Source organism: Antennarius striatus, chromosome 6, assembly GCF_040054535.1.
Source record: "Antennarius striatus isolate MH-2024 chromosome 6, ASM4005453v1, whole genome shotgun sequence".
NCBI classification, from domain to species: domain Eukaryota; kingdom Metazoa; phylum Chordata; class Actinopteri; order Lophiiformes; family Antennariidae; genus Antennarius; species Antennarius striatus.
Window position 1 is genome coordinate 7288896 of NC_090781.1, and position 21582 is coordinate 7310477.

Sequence of the window (21582 nt, forward strand, 5' to 3'; positions counted from 1 at the left end):
AAGTGTCATGGGTGCCAGGCTCGTTGACGAGAAAATCTCTCATATTTATAATTTGGTGAAGGCATGCATACATTGTGTGTGTGTGTGTGTGTGTGTGTGTGTGTGTGTGTGTGTGTGTGTGTGTGTGTGTGTGTGTGTGTTTGTGTGCGCGTGCATGAACTGTAAATGTGTGTGAAGGGATCACATATAGATGTTCTGCGTTCTGCCTGGCTGACTTCACTTGTGGTCCATATTAATCATTTGATTCACAGCTTCTTGTTTCACTAAACAATCCAGCAAATGGTTCACACACAAATCTGTAATGCTTTGTATCTGCAATAACCTTGTTATCATCACACACATAAGCAGTACACGTCATCTGTTCTTCTGTTTATGACACTAATTATTGATCATAACAGCAGACGTACAATTAGATTGCATTGATTATAAACTCTTAAGAGTTTAGGGAAATAAACCATATAGCCTGTATACTTCAGAGATAAGTGGATTTCACATTTGCTAAATAGGTCATCCCCAAAGATAAAGCCTTTAAATTAATCTTTGCAAATACAAAGTGTGAAAAACAAGATGTGATGTGCGTGTGTTGTGGAAATTTCTGTAATGAAGGCAATCACAAGGAACTGTCTTTGAAGATTTTATTTTTCTTTGCTGCAGCAGAAAGTGGGTGAGAGATGCAAGTCAACCTGTAGCTGGGTTGTATGTCTCACCAAATCATAATTCAGTGAGTGATCACTTTTATACAGGAAAGAGATATGCAAAATAAAGCACCCCCTATGAAAGAAACAATACTTTTTCAGATACATACGATGGGAAAGGAAAAGGAGGAAGCTTCTCATGGGCCCTGGCCTTTGAGACTAACAAGTAAGATAAAAACATGAATGAGGAGAGCAGTTTTAAGGAATGAGATACAAACTTGAAAGACAGCATTCTTCTGTGGAGACAGTAATTGAAATTTTCCATCACACTAAACTTTCATGGGAAGGGTCGACCTGTTTTTTTCTGAATCTGCATCATACATATTCATCATAGACAAATGGATTTGGCCTTGCTCACTCTAACTGGCACATGCAGTAGAGAGTTACACTGAGATAGTAAAAGCTCTTCCTCAGGCTGCTGTTTCTATAGAAGTCCAGGTGCTTCTATTAGCATCTGATTGAAAGCCTTTTTGAAATGACTCTAAGAAACTCAGGACTGTACTTTAATGCATAGCACTGACTGACTTACTTCCCCTTCCCTCCCTTCTGACCCCTTCACATTTTGTTTTTCCCAGTGTGCCAGATCATGTCCAAAGGGGTAGTGGCAGTCCTCGGTCCCTCAAACAGCCCAGCCTCCAACTCTATCATCAGCAATATCTGTGGAGAAAAAGAGGTGAGTTTATGCATTTCTTTTTGCTACTCGACCCCTCTTAGGCAGTGTGCTCATGGTAATGAAATATATAATGTAAACAAAAAATATCAAAGGTGTCATAACTCCAAATCATGGCCTCTCAAGTCAAAGCAATGCTGGGCATTATATTTCCTCCATCTCCTAATTAGCTTGGAACACTTTGGGGACCCCGAGGCTTGCTAGTAACAGTTTACTATGGGACTAACAATCATAAATCTATATAAGATTTCCTGTCTTGAATAGACAGTTACCAGCTCTTTGTGTTGTACATCTGCTGTTTCAGAGTGTAATGTAGTATATGGCCAAAAAAAAATGATTTCACAAAAGATAAAATTATTGGAAATATTTGATAAAACAAGTAAAGAGACATCATCTTACCTGAACTGTGAGGAAAAACATGTATTTCACAATCTACACTAAAGGGATTTGGCTTCAGAGTCTGGCATCAGTTGGATGCTAATTGGCTTGTCTGAACCTGACATGTTTTGTTTTGCTGCCTGTTATCAAGAGACAGAAACGCTTTTGAGTAATACAAGTCTCAGATCAAAATCAATCATCCAATAAACAAGATACCTACTGTATGTTCATAGCTTTATCTGTGCTAGATTTGCAAACAGCTGTTGTTGGTTTAGGATTCTGGTATGGATCCACCTTGGATTATTCTATTTGAAGAAGAGTATTGTGACTGGTGACACATAAACACAGAACAAACATAACCATGACATCACTGGTCATGTGACATCAGAAAAACCATAATTAGAGATTACAAAATATGTACTATTTCACTATATGGCAGTCTATTCATTGTGCTCTCCTTCATAATTGGATTTGCTCCAAAGAGAAAGTGTTTTTAACTGAATAAATTTCATCAGTGTGTCTATTAAAAGACATTCCATTACTTCCCAGTCTCCATGATGCCCTCTGATACACTACAACTTAATGAGACATCAGCCTGTGATGGTAGATGGAAGACAGACCTTAGCTCCCTGTGGATAAACATCCATGATGGGTTTTACTTCCAGGGTCAACAGCTTTGAAAAACTGACCCTGAAACACTGCATGCATGTTAAGGGTCTCATAAAAGGGTAAATGACATTGTTGGGATCTTAAGTAATTAAAAAATAAATAAATAAAAAGTCATGCAAATAAATAAAAAAGCCAAACAAGATCATCATACCTTACCTACAGTTTTTTTTTCTCACACTGACCTCAATGTGTAATTTCTTTTAAACTTCTTATTGTACATTATGTATGGCGAGGACAGTGATGTAATCCTATGATCCAGGATCAGCGGTTCGACTCCCGCTCCCACCAAGCCATACCCGGAGTGTGAGCTTTAAAATTAAATTTAGATTAATTAAATTTTATTTACCTTAGAAAGTAGGGTAACAAAATCTGCTGTTGCCTGCTGTAGTTCTATTTATTCATTTATTTATTGTCTTTTCCTTGAGTAAGGAGGTTATTTGTACAGGCCTCATCCAGTTCTCTCACGAAATTCTGAATTTTTTATAGTATTTATGTTAACACTACCACGTGCTTGACAGTTTCAAAGAAGGTGAATTTCTGTGGATGTTCTTGTTCTGCATCCAGCTTCATCTGTTCTATAAATCTCGTACTGTAGCTATATTTCCCTTCTGTCATTTCCCAGCTGTTCAAGGAAGATTTTTTTTTTTTTTCGATTTTAGTTCATGGTGTCAAACTTTTTTCAGGGGTTCAAACAGTAGTAGCAGTTTGGTTTAGTTGAGAGCATGAGTAAAGCAAACTTATTAATAGAAATTGGTAATTTGAAAACCTTTGATTTGTGGATGAAGTGAGAAATGAAATGAAATAAGAAATGTGAACCATGGCATGTCTTTGAACTTTTACATTAAAATTTATTTAATTTTAAAATGCTGTATCTAAATGATATTGGACTTCATAAAGAAGTCATTTCATGAGGACTTTAGCGAGTTTGATTTCTCTAAAAAATATAAACAGCAGAAAAGTGAAACGTTTGGAAGCATTAGAACCTCCTGCTGACTGTGAATGAAAACCAGTTGAAACAGAATGTAGAAAAGATACCGACCCACTCCTGACAGGGAGAATATCTCACAGTCTATTATAGATTTGACATGCACCAACCTGGACCTAGTAGAAGAAAGAGTGGTTATACTAATTCACTGAAGCAAATAATCATCTTATACTGTGATATTACATCTGTGTTCCTGAAAAAACCAGGGCCCAGTTCAACATCAGTGTTCTAAAATACTGAGACAACTTTAATACGCTTTTGATGGTTTCACTATCAAAACATGTTTCTTTACCAGCAGCACCTTTTGAGAAGTAGCAACAATGATAGGGTAGATCTCCTTGATCAGCAGAATAAGAGAAGTTAATGTAATTATGTTATAGATTTTTTTTTAAAAACATAAAGGAATTTCTGTATATCAAGAAAGAGTGTCATGACTACATTTTGTGGTGTCAATGGATTTAAAAAGAATAACATGTAATAGTGAATTATAAACAATTGACAATTCGGAGAAGGCTAAATTTTCAGAAAAAATTATTGTTCAAAATAAAGTTAAATACTATCCTTGACAAATGGACAGTAACCTCTTTGAAGGTTTTTTCCAACCAGAAAATTGACTAGTAATGATCACTTGGTAGATATTCGTTTAGTTCCTGCAGGGAAATTCTCCCTCCTTCATGATCCCTCAGTAAGTAATAAGCAATTGGGGATGAAATGGTTATTTAGAAATATTTAGTTCTTTTGAGAGAATTAGTCATGCCAAGATTTTTAAGTAAGGCAATAAATCTTACAAAAATGTAAACAACTATATATACTTATTAAAATAAAACTGAAAAGGGAAAACATTTTCAATCAAAAAACTCTCCCTACTGCTGTTTTTTCATCATTAGAGCTGTAAACACACACACCCGAGGGCCTGTCAGTGTGCAATGAGAGGTAGAGCGGGGGGCAGCAGCTCCTTCATGGTATGCCTCATTGAGCAACTTATAAAGGGGACAGCACCTTGCTCAAGGGCACGTTGCCAGTGCTCAGGAGGTGAACTGGCACCTCTCCAAGTTTTTTTTGGCTCACATTGGCCTTGAACCAGCCACCCCCCGGGCCCCAGCCCAAGACTTATTGGACTGAGCTACTGCCGCCCCAAATATGATATGATACTATATTTAACACAGGTTATCCCCACCTATATATTTGAATAACCTCACTTGAAAATCTCACGCTGTCACCAACTCCACCAACTATCTGTCAATCAAGCGTCCAACCAACCAGGGCGCCCAACAAAACCACGGCGCATCTGCCTGAAGGAATCACATGAATAATACGGCATAAGGCATCTGCTATGTTAGGAGAAGAAATAACTAACATGGACTTCCCAGTTAACATAATTTTAGAGTGTCATAACTGTTCCAATAATTTTCATGCTTTTGAACAGAGTCCAAACAGCAGGAACGACACAGGAAACGGCAAGGAATTCTGATTGAAACTAGCTGGCTAGCATGAACAGTCTGTCCAGCTATGGTTTCCGTTTGGAATGGGACAATCGATGTAGTATCCAAAATGCTCCTCGGGCATCTGACAAAAACGGTATTTAAGTAAGTACATACAGTTCTGTTCATGTAGTCAGCTAACAGAATTATCATTTCTCTAAAATTTCTTTTCCACTTGCTCTTTTGACAGGTGCCTTTTCCTTTAACGTTAGCTCCTTTCCCAATCTCACGATTAGTTAACTTTCTTTCTCTTGTTAGCCTGCTAACATTGATCTACGGCTTTGCAATGCTTACCTAGAGCAATCCATGATTTGCCAACACCAAGTTGTGACGTACTACGTGGATTTTTGACTGTGTTGGGTGTGCTTGGTTTATAATACCAATACATTTGTTTTCATATTTTTGGTATATTTTTTCGAACGCACTTTCCTCCTCTCCTTCTTCAACCAACAGTAGTCCAATTTTCCACCGGCACCCTGTAGGTCAACAGCACCAATGGCGGTCGTTGTTAACCGATCCGTAATGGAAGTCATAGGTTTGATTTGCATGTTTGATTTGGCAAAAGTTTTACGCCGGATGCCCTTCCTGATGCAACCCTCTGTATTTATCCAGGCTTGGGACCGGCACAATAAGACACTGGCTTATGTCCTCTTGTGGCTACATTTGTGTCCTCTTGTGGCTACATTTTTCAAAACCTACAGACAGTAAAGTTGCTTTAACAATTATCCCTGTCCATGATCTGGTGTCAGAATCAGTTAATCCTAGGCAGTGGCTCAGCGGTAGAGCACTCGTTTTGAAGACAGGATCGCCCAGCTTTCGTGGGTTCGAATCCAGAACATCCATTGGAATGTGAGCTGATGGTGGGAGGTGTCACAGCCATCTCCCAGCCACTGCCGAGGCGCCCTTGAGTAAGGCGCCGTCCCCACTACAAGATGCTCATTGGGGCGCGACCCTCATCCGCGACCCAACACCCCGCCTCCCTTGTACCTCTGTATGTCCTTTCTCTGTATACTAATTGCATGCCTACAGGCCCCTAGTGTGTGCTGTGTTCAGGGGCCTGTAACCTGTAACCCCTGTGTGTAATTAATACACACACATGTACATGTGAGTGTGAAGTAAAAAAGAATTTCCCCAAGAGGGGCTAATAAAGGACTGATTATTATTAGTTATTATTATCCTCCAAAAATGGGAAGTAAATACAGCATTGCAAAAAAACTAAACTATAAAACTCTAACACAGTGGTTCTCATTAAAATGCTGTCAAGACTCTATCTCGACATTTTTATTCCAACCAAGCACCAAGCCAGCTGATTAAGTCAATATCAGAACTGAAGTGTGTGAATCAGTGAAGTCAGCTGATGCAGCAGTGTGTGTGTGTGTGTGTGTGTGTGTGTGTGTGTGTGTGTGCGTGCGTGCGTGCGTGCGTGCGTGCGTGCGTGCGTGCGTGCGTGCGTGCGTGCGTGCGTGTGTGTGTGTGTGTGCGTGTGTGTGTGTGTGTCATTGTCTAGCAGAAAAAGTCATACTGCTTGTGTCAGATTCAGGCAGGCCGCTCTCTGCTAGTTCTTGGGGATAGTTCTACTCACTTGGTACTTGTTTCACAGCTTCTTCTTATTTATTTGTGAACTTAATTTTATTACAACTTTGTGTGTTGTGTTCTGCTTTTTCCAAATAGGAGTAAGGTTGTGATGCATTAAAATTACACACAAAGACGGTATTGCCTGATATTATTACCAGCTCCATACATAACCATTTAAACTCATTCAATGTTCTGCTGTTATACGCCACATAATGTGGCATGTAGGATTACCCTTTTTTGGTGGTAAATAAAAGAATATGTAGTGTGTGCCCTGGACAGAATTCAGTGAAATTTCACTGAATAGGTGCTCCAAACGTGACCATCTCTTAATTTGCTGCCTTATTTGAATTTGACCTGCGGCCTGGACTGCCTACATCAGCACAAACAGTTGTGCTGATGTAGGCAGCACAACTGTTTAATTTCTTTTAAAATAAAAGTTGATTTAAAATAAATATACTATAATGATGTTGAAATGATCTCCAATGCCCAAGACATGTGCTTCGATGTGTGGTGTTAATTTATTGATAAATAAACGTCATTGGAATAGAAACTGAATTTAAATTAAGTGATTACTGATGAGTAATGATGCATACAAAGGCATTATCAATAAATGATGTTGCTTCATGTGAAAGCTATTTATGTAAAGTTAATACAGGGTAAACTTAAATTGTGTTTGTAGCAGCCACTAGTTTGACCTGTCACTATAAATTTAGGGCCACAATTAATGCTACCAGGCCCCAATAGGTGATCATCATTTCATCTACCCTTTCATTCAGCAGCCTCTGCTGCTGCTCCTGCAGAGGTTATTTCCATGGGGACTGCAAAAGAACAAGACTGAGCCATCTGATTTTCACACTAATCGTGACTAATAGAAAAACAGCTACTGTGGACAAACTGCATTATGTTTGTAGTTTGTCTCCCTCTTTTGTAGCAGGACAATCAAACCTTGATGTCAGGACTTTGAGGAAGGGCAGATTAATATCAACTAATGAGAAACATTAGCTGTAGCTTTGTATGAGATGTTCCATCTGCATATTTATCAGTCTGCGAAAGTAACTAGAATAGTGTGCAGTGAATTTATATTGCTTTGTTTCCTGTAAATTTTATGGCTTAGAAATATGATTAATTTTAAACAGTCCCTCAAATTTGATGGATTACTGCAAAAGCTTTCATAGGTCTTCCAGCATTAAAAGGGTCTATACATAGTCCCCTATGTTATTTCATTAAAAGCCTTGGACTAAGGTGATTTTGCTATTAGCTGTGGAAGCTCTGAAATTGAATTAAGTTAATGCCATGGATTAAATATTAATGTGCTAAATATTTCATGTGAATGTGGTTTTTAATATACATTGATCTTGGTCAGCTTTCTCTCTTTTTAAATGCTAACTAATACTTCATTATACCCACGTCTAACATACTGTACTTTTATGATTTAAAAGAATGTCAGATGTTTTCATGAATATTAATGTCCAGTCTGATGTTTAGGGATTGCTTTGGTCTTACAAGCCTATTTGTGTGCAGCCATACAGAGAGATTATACTGACGCATTTTGATTGGGTGGTGCTATGGTGGGCAAAGAGGAGCATATGGATGGAGGTTTGGGGCCAGTTTTATATCTTTTCCCTTGGAGAGAAGCATGAGTAAGGCATGTGCACTCTAGAAATACACACAAAACAATTATGACTGAGGCGGCACGGTGGCGCAGTGGTTAGCGCTGTCGCCTCACAACACAGCGGCTCTCCCCATGTCTGCGTGCTCTCCCCATGTCATTCTCTCCGGGTTCTCCGGCTTCCTCCCACCTCCAAAAGCATGCACTTCAGGTTGATTGGCCGTTCCAAATTGCCCGTAGGAATGAGTGTGTGTATGCATGGTTGTATGTCTTCGAGTGTGGCTCCGCGGTGCACTGGCGTCATGCCCGGAGTATCCCCCGCGTCACGCCCTATGCCGCTGAGATAGGCTCCAGCTCCCCGTGGCCCGCTGCGGCAGATATAGCGGTGGTAATCTGAAGATGACTGACTGACAATTATGACTGGCTTTAAAACAACCATCCAGAAATTTTTAAATGTAAAAGGACTTGTCAGCCATTTATGCTCATTCCTTATTTTATTAGCATGAGTTTGTTGTGTACTGATCTCCCTGGCTGTGTTGCAACTGCTCTATCATCTCATTTACTATCTCTTTTTCTCTTCGCCCATGAAAAAGCCTTCTCTCTGCATGGTGAACACTGGTGCTGAACTTACTCTGCAAATTCAAGCACTTTCAAAAATAATCTGTTCCTTGTGTCTCCATGTCTGGGTTTAATTCTTAGGAAGTTAGGTGTCAGATTTCTTGAGATTACTAGATTGGAAGGCAAATTAACTCTGTAGTTCTCCTCCATGTTATAGGACAGCACTGATTCTTCAGGGCCATCAGACAAAGCTGAAGAAAAGCTGATTGCTTGTGAATGGCCGTTGAACAAATTAGAGTTCTCTTCTCCATTCTTTGAGAGATCTATTTTGCCATTCCACTGCTTCATTTGTGTCATTATTCTGATGCATTCATAGGTTTTGAGAGATTGTAGCATTGTCTAAACTTATTAAAATGGTCAAATTGCACAACAGCTCTGTGGATATGTCCATTATTTGGAATGGTTATTTGTGACATGAAAAGCCAGTTATCTTACCCAGCAGAGCCTCTCTGACCAGAAAACATTCCACAGCAGCTGTCCTCGACTTTATTCCCAGACACTGACCCACAGATACCGGTAGTTATAGAAAATCCTGAACAATACATTTAAAAGTAAACTGTCCTAGATTGGCCTGATCTTAGACACATGACATGTGGGATATGTTCTCATGGACCAAGGGACCTGGGCTGTTGATGACTCCTGAGATGGGAGGGTCCCTCAAATCAGGGTACAGCCGTTCCACGAGATACGAACATCCAACTTACAAATATTCTGATGTTCCTATCGTGGGGAACTGTTGTAGTTACCCTTTCAGCTGTGAGCCCCACTGAGCAGCACAGCTCCATATGTTAATCTCCAATATTCACCTCCCTCGTCTCGTCCAGTTTGTTCTTGCAACGATAGATTGTAATAAAATCACTACTATTATTATATTACTACTATTATATTACAATCCTGCTATTATCTTATTATTACAATTATATTGATTTTATAAATCATTTGATCACAATCTTATTGGAGATAAATAACTGTCATGACTAAGGTTTCATTATCCGCTGCTTAAATTTGGGCTTTTCTCCATTCACTAATTTTCTCTTACCTGGACTTTCAGCTTCAATACAGTTGCACCCTTTTTTGCTTCTTTACCCATGTCCCTTCCCTAATACCTATCATTACTCTCATGTCTTATTCTTACTCTTATTTTCCCTCTCCTCTCTTATTTCCATTTGCTTATTTTCTCACTGCATGTCCTTCATAGAACCCTTTTATTCAGCCATTTACCCATTCCTTATAGAAGGACAGTCGACATTTTTTAAAGAGGACTTTCATTTTCTTGCTGCTTTTCAGTAATCATTTTCCAATTGAAGATTTATTCCTGAATGTGTATTGGTATTAGTTCTAATGTGTCAGCGTTTTTCTATTCAAAGGTGATATTGTGGTTTGGCTCTCAGTAATTGGACTTTGAGATCACCATTTGTAAAATCAGTTGCTCTCGAAGCAGTGATGTTACTGATCACAAAGGTGATCTGATTATCCCGAGCTGGTCTGCATTTTCATCTGTGTGGTAAGGCACCTTGAAGTAGCCCACCTTGTAATATTTGGAGTATATATGTAGCATGAAAATTAAATTTTGTATTTCTTATTCATAGCAGCACAGCAGAAAGATGTCTTTTGAATCTCCCTGAGATTCAACAGACTTCTAGGAGCTGTGAAGCCTGTGGACCTTCACTGCTCAAATTTAGATATAAAAAAGGAAAAGAATGCAAACGGCCTTTCTAACTCTAACCCCCACCCCCTACAACTCTCTTTTGAACATGTGAGTTTTTAATATTTAAAAAAAAAATTAAAGCTACCCATATGGCATCCTTAGTATTAGTATTCATGGGGATCAAAAGAAGTTAAATGTGCGAAATTGTACAAATTCTACGAATGCTCTAAGTATTTTATATAAAAATCTATCTTATGTATTACTAATCTGCCTGTCTGTCCTTCAGTCTGTGTCAATTTTCTGGGAAGCAAATCTCAGGAGCTAAAGTGAAAAACTGATTTAATGTCAGTGGGAGCTGCATCATCCCAAATACAATTATATTCAATTAGTTGACTTTCAATGGCTGTAAATTTCGTTTCAAACCACTCGTTCATTCATTGTCAATGCCTGCTTTGTACACTGGTGCTGGTCCCAGGGAGCCTTTCCCAGCCGACTGGGTGCATGAGGTAGGGTATACTCAAGGCCCAACGCCAATGCACAGCGGGGCTATATGTAAACAGACAACCATGCATGCACACACCTACGGGCAATTTGGTTCTATCAGTTCACCTAAACTGCATGCTTTTGGGGGTGGTAGGAAGCTGGAGAACCCATGCAGACACAGGAGAACGTGCAAACTCCGCACAGAGCGGGACTAGAACCAGGAACCGCCTTGCTGTGCACCCAGAGCGCTACCTGGACTCAAACCAGAGTTTTGAAATTCCAAGTGCTGTGGAGGGTTATCCCTACCTCTGATTTTTCTCTCTACCTCTGCTGAATGAATTTTATCCTCAGGGGGACACCCTGTCAATAATTAAAAACAGAGTTTTCTCAATAATTAAAAACAGGTGGTCTATAGTTTACATTGCTGTCACTAACTTTCAATCTGACTTAAATTTTTAGCAGTCTTGATATTTGCAAATGTCCCCATGTAGATAAATACACTGTATACATAAAAAATGCTCTGCGTGCACAGACATTAGCTTTGCTAATAAAAACTAGGGAAAAATGAAACACATCCAAAGCAGCATATTGTCCTTCTTCACAGGACCAGCACAAAAAAAGCAAAACGTCATCACATTCCTGCACAGAGGATGGACAAGAGGAGAATGCCCCAGCCCAGACTAACTTCCGTAGAAGAAAGCTCACATTTTGGTCAAGCTGCTGGGAGCATCTTGCAACCTTTGGTGGCTGTATAGAGCTGTCACAATTTGTTTAAAAGCAAGAGGGTCAAGAGTGGTTAACTGTGTCAACTTTGTTGTAGGCCCTAAAATGGACAAACACCTTCACACTGACCCTAAAATTAAAACAAACTTGGCTAAAAAGCTGAATGATCAAATCAACAAGCGCAAGCAACTGCCAGTTGCACGCCAAGTGTTTTAACATCCTGCAAAACAGACATGATGAAACATTTGAAACAGCCAACAATGTAAGCATAGCGTGGCGTACTTGAACATGAACATGTGCACGCTGTGTTCATGTTGGGTTTTACAGACCATTCGCATTAGGCTAAATCCTCTTACCATGTGATCGGCCCGTGTCTATGGTCTGAAGCTTAATTAGAATATCTTCCACAAAACCGAAGCAAAATATTAGATGTTCTATGTCTTTTTAAATGTGTATTAAATATACATGTTTTAAATTGTTTATGTCAAAGTAGTTAACACAGTAGTTGTTAATTTAGGCTCATGGGTTCTAACATGAACCTAAAAAAGAATTAGCCTAGCTGATTGCTTATTTTTTTATGATTACAAGTACCACCCCCCACTCCCCCAACCCTGCAAGGTACAATTTTGGAAGAATTGCACCCTGCAGGTCAGTACATAATCTGTGGCAGATTTCTTTCATGATATTTTGAAATCCTCAACCTCCAATTAAATACATCATAATACATTTTATTGGGTTAAACCATTCATGCTGGAAAAATTTAGCAGTGTTTTTAATCACATTAATTATTCCAAAGCACCATTTGATAATTAAAGATGGGGACTCCTTTGGAAACATGTTGATAATGGTTTGGATGGAAAACTAATTCTTTTTCAGTCTCTGCTTGTTGTTGATCTCATGGCAAGTGCACACTACGTTCAATTCCTCATCCAGCAGCATGCTATGTGTGCAACTCCCTGATATCTGTTGTTCAGTTAAATCACCGCACATGGTCTCAATGTTGAAGCACAAACATGTTCAAGTCAAGTCAAAAATATAGTTCCAAATCCCAATTAGTTTACACCAAGGCGCTCTTCAAGAATAGAAAGTCTAGACTATGCTGTTCTTTTTTAAGTAGACCGACAATCTCCCATAACCAAGCACCTGTCAAAGTAAAGCACTTGTGTGTGCATGTAACCGAACTGCTGATAAATTTGCAACATTCTGCACATAATTTATTATTTACTATGTTATTTACTATATGAGTTTTTTACTATGACAGAGTATTTAACTTCCATTTTCATTATAGCAGTCTCAGAGAAATAGTTCAGAGTTCGCACACCAGATGCCAACTGCTATTTACAATTTTATGGGAGGTAAGTGAGTTGAATGAAATACTGTATGCTTGTTCATTACATCAGACAATATATGACAATTAATTTGTCAGAAATAAACTCTTCAGGGAGATTAAGTCAATATCAGAACTGAAGTGTGTGAATCAGTGAAGTCAGCTGATGCAGCAGTGTGTGTGTGTGTGTGTGTGTGTGGTGATAGTTGCTGATGACCCTATTGAAGCTGATGAATGTCAAAGCCCATGAAACTGAAGCCTGGGAAGAGGTGGTCGACAAAATAGCACAATGCAATTACTAGAATAGAATAGGATAGAATAGGATAGAATAGAATAGAATAGAATAGAATAGAATAGAATAGAATAGAATGCCTTTAACATCATTACACACAAATGCACAATGAAATTCTTCGACAACTCTTTGTGCAAAAGGTTCAATAAAGTAACTACAAATACAAAACAAGAAAAACAGGAACAAAAAACAAAACAAAGCAAAGGTTAAAAAAAACAAGCAATTATGGGAATATATTTACAATGAGCCATCGAGATTGTATGATGTGTCAAGGCTCGAACAAAACTGGTGGTGAGAACCCAAAAGCACGACAGTGAATCAGGCGGGTCAAGTCCAAAAACAGATTTAATAAGACAGGCAGAAATTTGGTATTGGGGAATCAGTCCAAACAGCAGACGAATCAGAATGACATGATATGTTAGTGACAGGAAAACAGGATAAAATAGTCCAGAGACGTGACAGATGTACTGTGTGGCAGAGGGCTCAGGAGCAGCAACTGCGACAAGGGCATTGCACTGGGTTCCTAACTGGGACGGACTTTTCCCAACATGTAAACCTTTACTTTCGGAGTGTAGGCAAACCTCAGTTTTTGACCACAATTTGTTCCGGAAGGCTGTTCGAATACTGATTTATTTGAATTCCAAATACATTTTTCCCATTACAAATAATGTAAATGGTCTTAATTTGTTCCAAGACACTAGAAAACTACCTTTGTTCAACATAATATCCATCCATTTTCTGTCGCTGTATCCGCATACTATATGTTATTTCATAATGTCATTTATATATCCAATTGTATAGTAATGAAACTTCTCAAAGAAATGTAGAAGAAAGAAGCAAACACAAGAAAGAAAGTGTTAAGTACAATCTTGTGACGCTCTTGCTTTGGGACTTCCTGTTGTACCTGTTGGTTGCAATGTAAATATAATGCTCTTGTTCTGTTGAGTGCGACATGCGTAATGTGCCAGTGTTCATTTGTGTGTTCAGGTGAGCGTAGCAGCTCCGGTTCAATAAAGAAGAGAAAAATTTATTTAATTCCGCTTATCATTCACCACGCAGATTTGGGATGAGCAGGTCTGGTATCGCAACAGAAAGAAAGAAGAAAAAAAACATCAACATTATCAGGTTAGCTTAAGGTATGAGTTACCGTCATCTTTTGGACAGAAGTTTAAGGCACTGTAACTCGTACCATAGGCAATGGAACGCAAATTAAGTGAAAAATTATTGAATACAATAAACTAAAATAAAAGGCACATTACAGTTAAAGCATAAGAACAATAAAGATAAGAATTTTTACCTTTGTGGTGGTGAGCAGTTGGCATATGTGAATGTTGGAGAGGGAGAGGAAGAGGACGATGTTACTGTGTTTGTTTCGTGTTCAACTTCCAAATTTTGTTCGACTTGTAAGACCAAAAACTTCCGAATTTTCTGGTCGAATTCAAATGTGTTCAATGTCCAAAGCGTTCGAAAACCAAGGTTTGCTTGTACTGTGTTCAGTACTCTGATCGCACTCGAGTAAAACGTGTTGGGCAGTCTGGACGTCTGTACCTTGATGGACCTATACCTCTTCCCAGAGGGCAGCAGTGAGAACAGGCTTTGGGCGGGGTGTCACTGTCACTGGTGATGCTTGTGGCCCTACATAGACATCTGGTGTTGTAGATGTCTGACAGAGAGGTTTACTGTACACCTACGACCTTCAGCACTGACTTTTTGACCCTTTCCAGGGCCAGCTTGACAGCAGGTGTTAAACCATCCATCCCTCCATCCATCTATCTTCGTTGTCACGTCTTATCCATAGTTGCGTCGCGGGGGCAGCATCTTCAAAAGGGAGCCCCAAACTTCCCTTTCCCCGGCCACATACAACAGCTTTGACTGGGGGATCCCAAGGCGTTCCCAGGCCAGTGTTGAGATATAATCCCTCCACCTGGTCCTGGGTCTGCCCCGAGGTCTCCTCCCAGCTGGACGTGCGAGGAACACCTCCCTAGGGAGACGCCCCAGAGGCATCTGCACCAGACTCCTTTCCGGAGGCATCCAACTGACTCCTTTCCATGTGAAGGAGCAGTGTTTCTCACCCTATCTCTAAGGGAGATGCCAGCTCTCTGCCTGAGAAAGCCCATTTCCGCCAATTATATCCGCAATCTTGTTCTTTTGGTCATGACCCATCACTCATGACCATAGGTGAGGGTAGGAACGAAGATTGAACGGTAAATAGAGAGCTTTGCCTCTCGGCATTTCCAAGCGAATCTCATCAGTACCCAGGGCTTTACCACCGTGAAGTTGTTTAACTACCTCGGTGACTTTGCCCAGAGAGATTGATTCGAATTCCCCATCATCCTCCAGCTTGGCCTCTGCAACAGAGGACGGGTCAGTTGAACGGTAGTCAGAATCCAACTACACTCCAGGGTAGTTGGATTCAGGAGTCCCTCAAAGTGTTCCTTCCACCAACTGACAACCTCCTCAGTCGAGGTCAACAGTGTCCCACCCTTGCCTTATACAGTATGGATGGTCCCTCATTTTGCCCTCCTGAGGTGTCGGACAGTCCTGCAGAACAACTTTGGTACGGCTGAAAGTCCTTCTCCATGAACTGCTCCCACACCCTCCATTTTGCCTTCATCACAGCTGAGGCTGCAGTCCGTTTGGCCTGTCGGTACCCCGCAACTGCTTCAAGAGTCTTCAGGGACAACATGCCCCTGAAAGCCTCCTTCTTCAGTCAGACAGCTTCCCTGACCATCGGGGTCCACCACGGTGTTCAATGGTGATTGCCTCTTGAGGCACCCAAGACCTTGAGACCACAGCTCTCAGCTGCAGATTCAGCAATGGAAGTTTTGACCATTCAGGTTCGATGTCCCCAGCCTCCACAGGGATGCACGAGAAGCTCCTTCGGAAGTGTGAATTGAAGGCCTCGTGGACAGAATCCTCCTCCAGATGTTCCCAGTTCACCTGCACTACTTGTTTGGGCTTACCGGGTCTATATGAAGATTTCCCCGGCTTCTGCCTCCTGGGTCTGGTCCGTCGCGACCCCCTGTCGCACTGCCACCCATATGGCAGCGCACCCGATCCCATCGATCTGCCCTGCGGGTGGTGGGTCCACAGGGGTGGGAAAAATCCACGTTGCCATTTCGGGCTGAGCCCGGCTGGGCCCCGTGGCAGACCAGGCCACCAGGCGATCGCTGATTGGCCCTCCGTCCAGTCCTGGCTCCAGACGTGGGCCCCGGGCTTCCTCCAGGTAGGGTCACTTGTTTCCCTTTTTGTTCTTGCATGAGGTCTTCTGAGCCATTCTTTGTCTGGCCCTTCACCTGAGACCTATTTGCCTTAGGTGACGCTACCAGGGGTACAAGACTCCTGACAACATAGCTCCCAGGATCTTTAGGGCACACAAACCTCTCCACCAGGATAAGGTGATGGTTCCTTTGAGAGGAACTGTTAAACCACAACAGCATATTGTTGGTGAAGATGCTCTCCACAGAAAACCTGTAGAAGGATAGCAGCAGATCCTGGGACACGTTTACTCTTCTCAGGGACGGTAGAAAGTACAGGCGCTGTTGCACCTTTTTCACAAGGGGACTGGTGTTAGTGCCCCGTGTAAGGTCCTCTGAGATGTGCATTCCAAGGAACTTGAAGTCGCTGACCCGTTCCACCAAGTCCCCTCGGATTAGAAGAGGCGGGGATCTTCCCTTTTTCTCCTGAAGTCCAGCACCACCTCCTTGGTTTTTGAGGAGTTCGGTGCCAGTTTGTTGAGAGAGAACCAGGTGGTGAGGTTCAGGACCTCCTACCTGTAGGTTGACTCGTCATTATTTGTAATCAGCCCCACCACAGTAATGTCATCAGCAAATTTCATGAGGTCGCCTCTGTTAATCGGGGCACAGTCATGGGTGTACAGGGTGTACAGCATTGGACTCAGCACTACTCCTCAACCCAGTGCTCACAGCCAGGGTTGAGGAGTAGTAACCCCCCAGCCTGACTGACTGCCTGGGGTTTGTGAGAAAACTCCCGTTCCATGAGCAGTTGTGCTCATCAATACCCAGACCGCGCAGTTAGAGCGAACGAACCAAGTGTGTCAAAGGCAGAACTGAAGTCTACAATCAACATCCTCGCATATCTGCCAGGGTATCCTAGGTGTTCACATGTGTGGAGGGCCATTTTGATGGCATCACCAGTGGACCTGTTGGCACTGTACACAAACTGGTGCTGATCAAGACTGGGAGGCAGCAGAGATTTTATGTAACTCAGGACCAGCCTCTTCAAGCACTTCATCACTGTTAGGATGTTAGAGCCATAGATCTGTAGTCATTCAGGCTGCTAATCGACTTCTTCTTGGGGACGGGTACGATGATGGCCAATTTCAGGCAGCAGGGGACTGTGCAGATGGTCAGTGAGAGGTTAAAAATAGATGTGAAGACCTCTATTAGCTCTTCCACACAGCCCCTCAGTACCCTCCCCTGGACGCCGTCAGGACCAGCAGCCTTTGATAGATTCACACTGCAGCGCACCTTCCTGACCTCCTCTGTGCTCACAGTGAGGGCCAGGGTGTCAGCAGGCAGCAGTGTGGGGGCATCCCACTCCTCTCCAACTTCAAACCTAGCAAAAAGAGATTTAGCTCTTCTGCTGTGTCTGAGCTGGGGTTTTATTATTATTATTATTATTATTATTATTATTATTATTATTATTATTATTATTATTATTATTATTATTATTGTTATTTTATATACTGTTGTAATCCCCGAAGGGAAATTAAGAATGCCCACTCTAGTATGTTAGTAGATCAATCACATGCATGCATATTTGTGTGTACAAGCCCCACACACACAACCACACACAAGGGGGCCTGTAAGCATGCGATGGGAGGCAGAGTGGTGGGCAGCCCCCTTCGTGGAGCGCCCAAATGAGCAGCTTGTGAAGGGGATGGCACCTTGCTCAAGGGTGCCTTGGCAGTGCTCCAGAGTTGAGCTGACACCTCCCACTGTCAGCTCACACTCCGGATGTTTTTGGGCGGGAGCGGGAATCGAAGCTTAGTACATAGAATGTACATTAGAATCTTAGTACATTGGACGACCTGCTCTACTGCCCGCTCTACCACTGAACCATTGCCGGTGGTGGGAGCACTGGATTGCTTCGTATTAAGAAACTTGTGGATGCCCTGCCAAGCACGTCGGGGGTTCGCCTCCTTGAGGTGTCCCTCAATCTTTCTGGCATAAGCTGCCTTCACCTTCTTGATGCCCTTTTTCAGGCTTGATCTGGCCAAGCTGTAAAGCTCCATGTCTCCAGACCTGAAGGCAGAGTGTCGTGCCCTTAGCAGCTGTTTCACCTCACTGATCATCCACTGTTTCCTATTTGGATAATGCTTAACCATCTTCTCCTCACAGACATCATCCATGCACATTTTAATATAAAACAAAACAGTGGATGTGTAGTTGTCCAGGTTTTTTGTGTTTTTTTGGTTGTCCTGAAGCAGTCCTGTAGTTGTGGGATGGCATCTTCTGACCAGATCCATACGGGTCTCACTTCAGCCGGTGTTCTCTTTATGAGGGGCCTGTTTGCTGGGGTGAGAAACAGGGACAGATGGTCCAATTGTCTCAGGTGGGGGAAGGGGGGAGGGGCTTTTATGCTTCCTTGATATTACTGTAAACCTTATCCACCATGATATGAACCCGTGTTGCACATGTTACATGCTGATAAAGTTTAGGAAGCACAGTTCTTAAATCCAGGTGGTTGAAGTCACAATGAAGATGCAATCGGGGTGTGCTGATTGCTGTTTGCTAACTGCAGCTAAAAACAATCAGCAGTGCTACTTTAGCAGTAGCAGTTGGGGGTGTGTATACAGCGGTTACCATGAAGACCATGTGCTCGCGGGCCAGTAGAAGGGATGACATCTTAACATAATAAACTACACGTCAGGGGAACAGTGTGTTTTTGTCACTGTCGCGTTGGTGCACCACCTGTTGTTGGAGTAGATGACCAGTCCTCCTCCTTTGCTTTTCCCTGAGTCGCTCATCCGGTCGGCTCCATGTGCGTCGCGGCCTGCTAGCATGATAACTTTGTCTGCTATCCCCGAGTGAACCCAGGTCTCAGTCACGACGAAAATGCTGCTCTCCCGCAGATTTTTCTGTGCGTTGATGGTGATCGATAGTTCATCTAACTTGCTGTTGAGTGTCCTGGCTTTTGTGAGGAAGAGGCTGGGTAGCACCAGTCTATCCGGGTCTTTTCGTAGCTGGGCCTGGATGCCGGCTCAGAAGCCTGGCTTCTGAGGATAGTTATAGGACATTAGCAAAATAAATGACATAGCTGTGTTATTGTGCTATTGGATAGATATGACCATCTGATGAGAACAGCTGATCACTTAATTAACAGCTCAGACAAAGATAATAGAAAATTAGAGTTACAATAAAAGATTAAGTTCAGTATGTTGTGAGAGCTATGAATAATGTTATAAGAAATAAAGAACGATAAAAGTGAGCACCTGCTTAGTCTTCTTGACTTTTAATAAATCTTCATTGCTCTGCAGTCACATGTATCTGAGTCTACATTTAAGCTATCTGTATCAGTTTCCATTTAAAAACACATCAGGAAAATGTCAGGGCTCTATTGTGGCAAATGAATAATAATGAATTTATTAAAAATTATATATTTTTTCTCTCTGAACTGACAGATCAATGAAATAAAGATCTTTGTGGTTAGTATTCCATCCTCCTAAAAGACACTTTCTCATCAGTATCACCAGTTTGTTTCTTATTTTACTGCGGGGTACTAATGCAGGATGATTACCGTGTATTTATACTGTATATCTGGCTGCGAGGGATGTGGCTAGTTATGAAGACTATTAATAGGACAGAGCTGCCACTCTTCTATCGTTGCTCTATTATCACTTCTCTACTCATGCGTGTCTGCCTTTTCCAAACGTCTGCAACAAGTGTCCCGTAAACCTTTTGATTTGAGAGGAGATTGGGTAGAAATAATAGACTCCCACCTGTCTTTCTCAAACCCCTGGCACTCAACATCAACATCCTTGCCAACTTGACTTAAACATTCCATCCATGGCATCTCACTTGATGACTGATGGACAACAACATCTGTGCTGTAATACTTAATGGCCAATGTAATTCTTTGGCAGGCAGATGACTACATATACTTAGAATTTAGTGTCTGTTATATGCAATTGGGACTTTTACTCTGGTTGGTCAGTTAAGTTGACTCTTTGATTACAAATTGTGCTTCATGTGACCTCAGATAACTTACATTTCTGCTTCCATGATAAAATGGCTATTGATCACTAAAAATTGTTCTCAAGAACTTGTAAGTCTTTCTGTCAAGCCAGGGCAAAGTGATTCAATATAAAGCAACCACTTCAAATGCCAATGTGAGGAAGAGACATCCTTGGGGAAATTATTTTTTTCCACTCATATGTCTATTTAACACACATATAGATGTGCCGGTATGTACATGACATTGAACACACACACACCCGCGAACACACACAATGATCCCGTAACAGCATGCAAATGGAAAGAGGTAGAGCAGCAGGAAGCCACGTTGTGTTGCACCTCAATGAGCAATTCCTTAGGAGGTGATCTGCCCCCCCTCTACTGACAATGAACCTCACTAATGCCTACTTTCCTACAGTCATCCCTGACACATTCACAGGTACATTAAAAAGTTTTCTTCTGAAGAATAGTTAAAGCAAATAAAGGTAAAGGAGAGTTAAAGTTGATGGATGTAGCAGCTCGTTACAGGTCTCACAGTGGACGGATAGCATAATGATGTGAACTCTTACAAGTTCAACAACCACAGTAACCTAGGACTTCTCGAGTGGGTGAAATGAAAATTATTTTTTAACCTTCAGTCTCAATGGTTTCTTTATTGATGCCTGGTCAATTTGAAATTATGCTGGTTCTTTTTATTCCATTTTACCCCTTCCTAAAATACTATGAACAAATTAAAAACAAATCTCATAATTGAGAAAATAATACATTTGCAAATTGAATTTGTTGAGGTTTTGTAATTGCATAATAGATAGATAGATAGATAGATAGATAGATAGATAGATAGATAGATAGATAGATAGATAGATAGATAGATAGATAGATATACTTTATTTATACTTTATTTATCCCAAACTGGGCAAAACAATGAGCCTATTGTGTGTTTTTCTTAGAATTGAGACAACAAGTGAACTCAAACGCAGCACACAGAAGGTAGAAGCAAAAAGGGGGATTTATTGAGGAAAGCCAAGGCACGTTGGGCAGAAGAAAGCTGCAAGGTGAGGATGAACCGAAAGCTGGAAACCAGGAGTGAAGCCTGTGGCACTCGTGGTGGCTGGGCAGGCAGATGGTGCAAGCCGCTGGCACAGGAATACTGAAGCACAGGAAAAAATATTTAGTAACAGGATTGGAAGAAATGCACATCAAGAAATTCATGAAAAATGGCTTGAGTCT

General features: G+C 41.4%; 1 protein-coding gene across 1 annotated transcript in view; it reads left to right on the top strand.

Annotated features, from left to right (window-relative positions):
* The window catches only part of grik4 (glutamate receptor, ionotropic, kainate 4), a 298309-nt gene that overhangs the window by 165838 nt on the left and 110889 nt on the right, over window positions 1-21582 (top strand). Inside the window, exon 5 of the mRNA XM_068316994.1 lies at window positions 1271-1368. Within this exon, the coding sequence (XP_068173095.1) occupies window positions 1271-1368 (98 nt within the window). The remainder of the gene's footprint in view (window positions 1-1270; window positions 1369-21582) is intronic.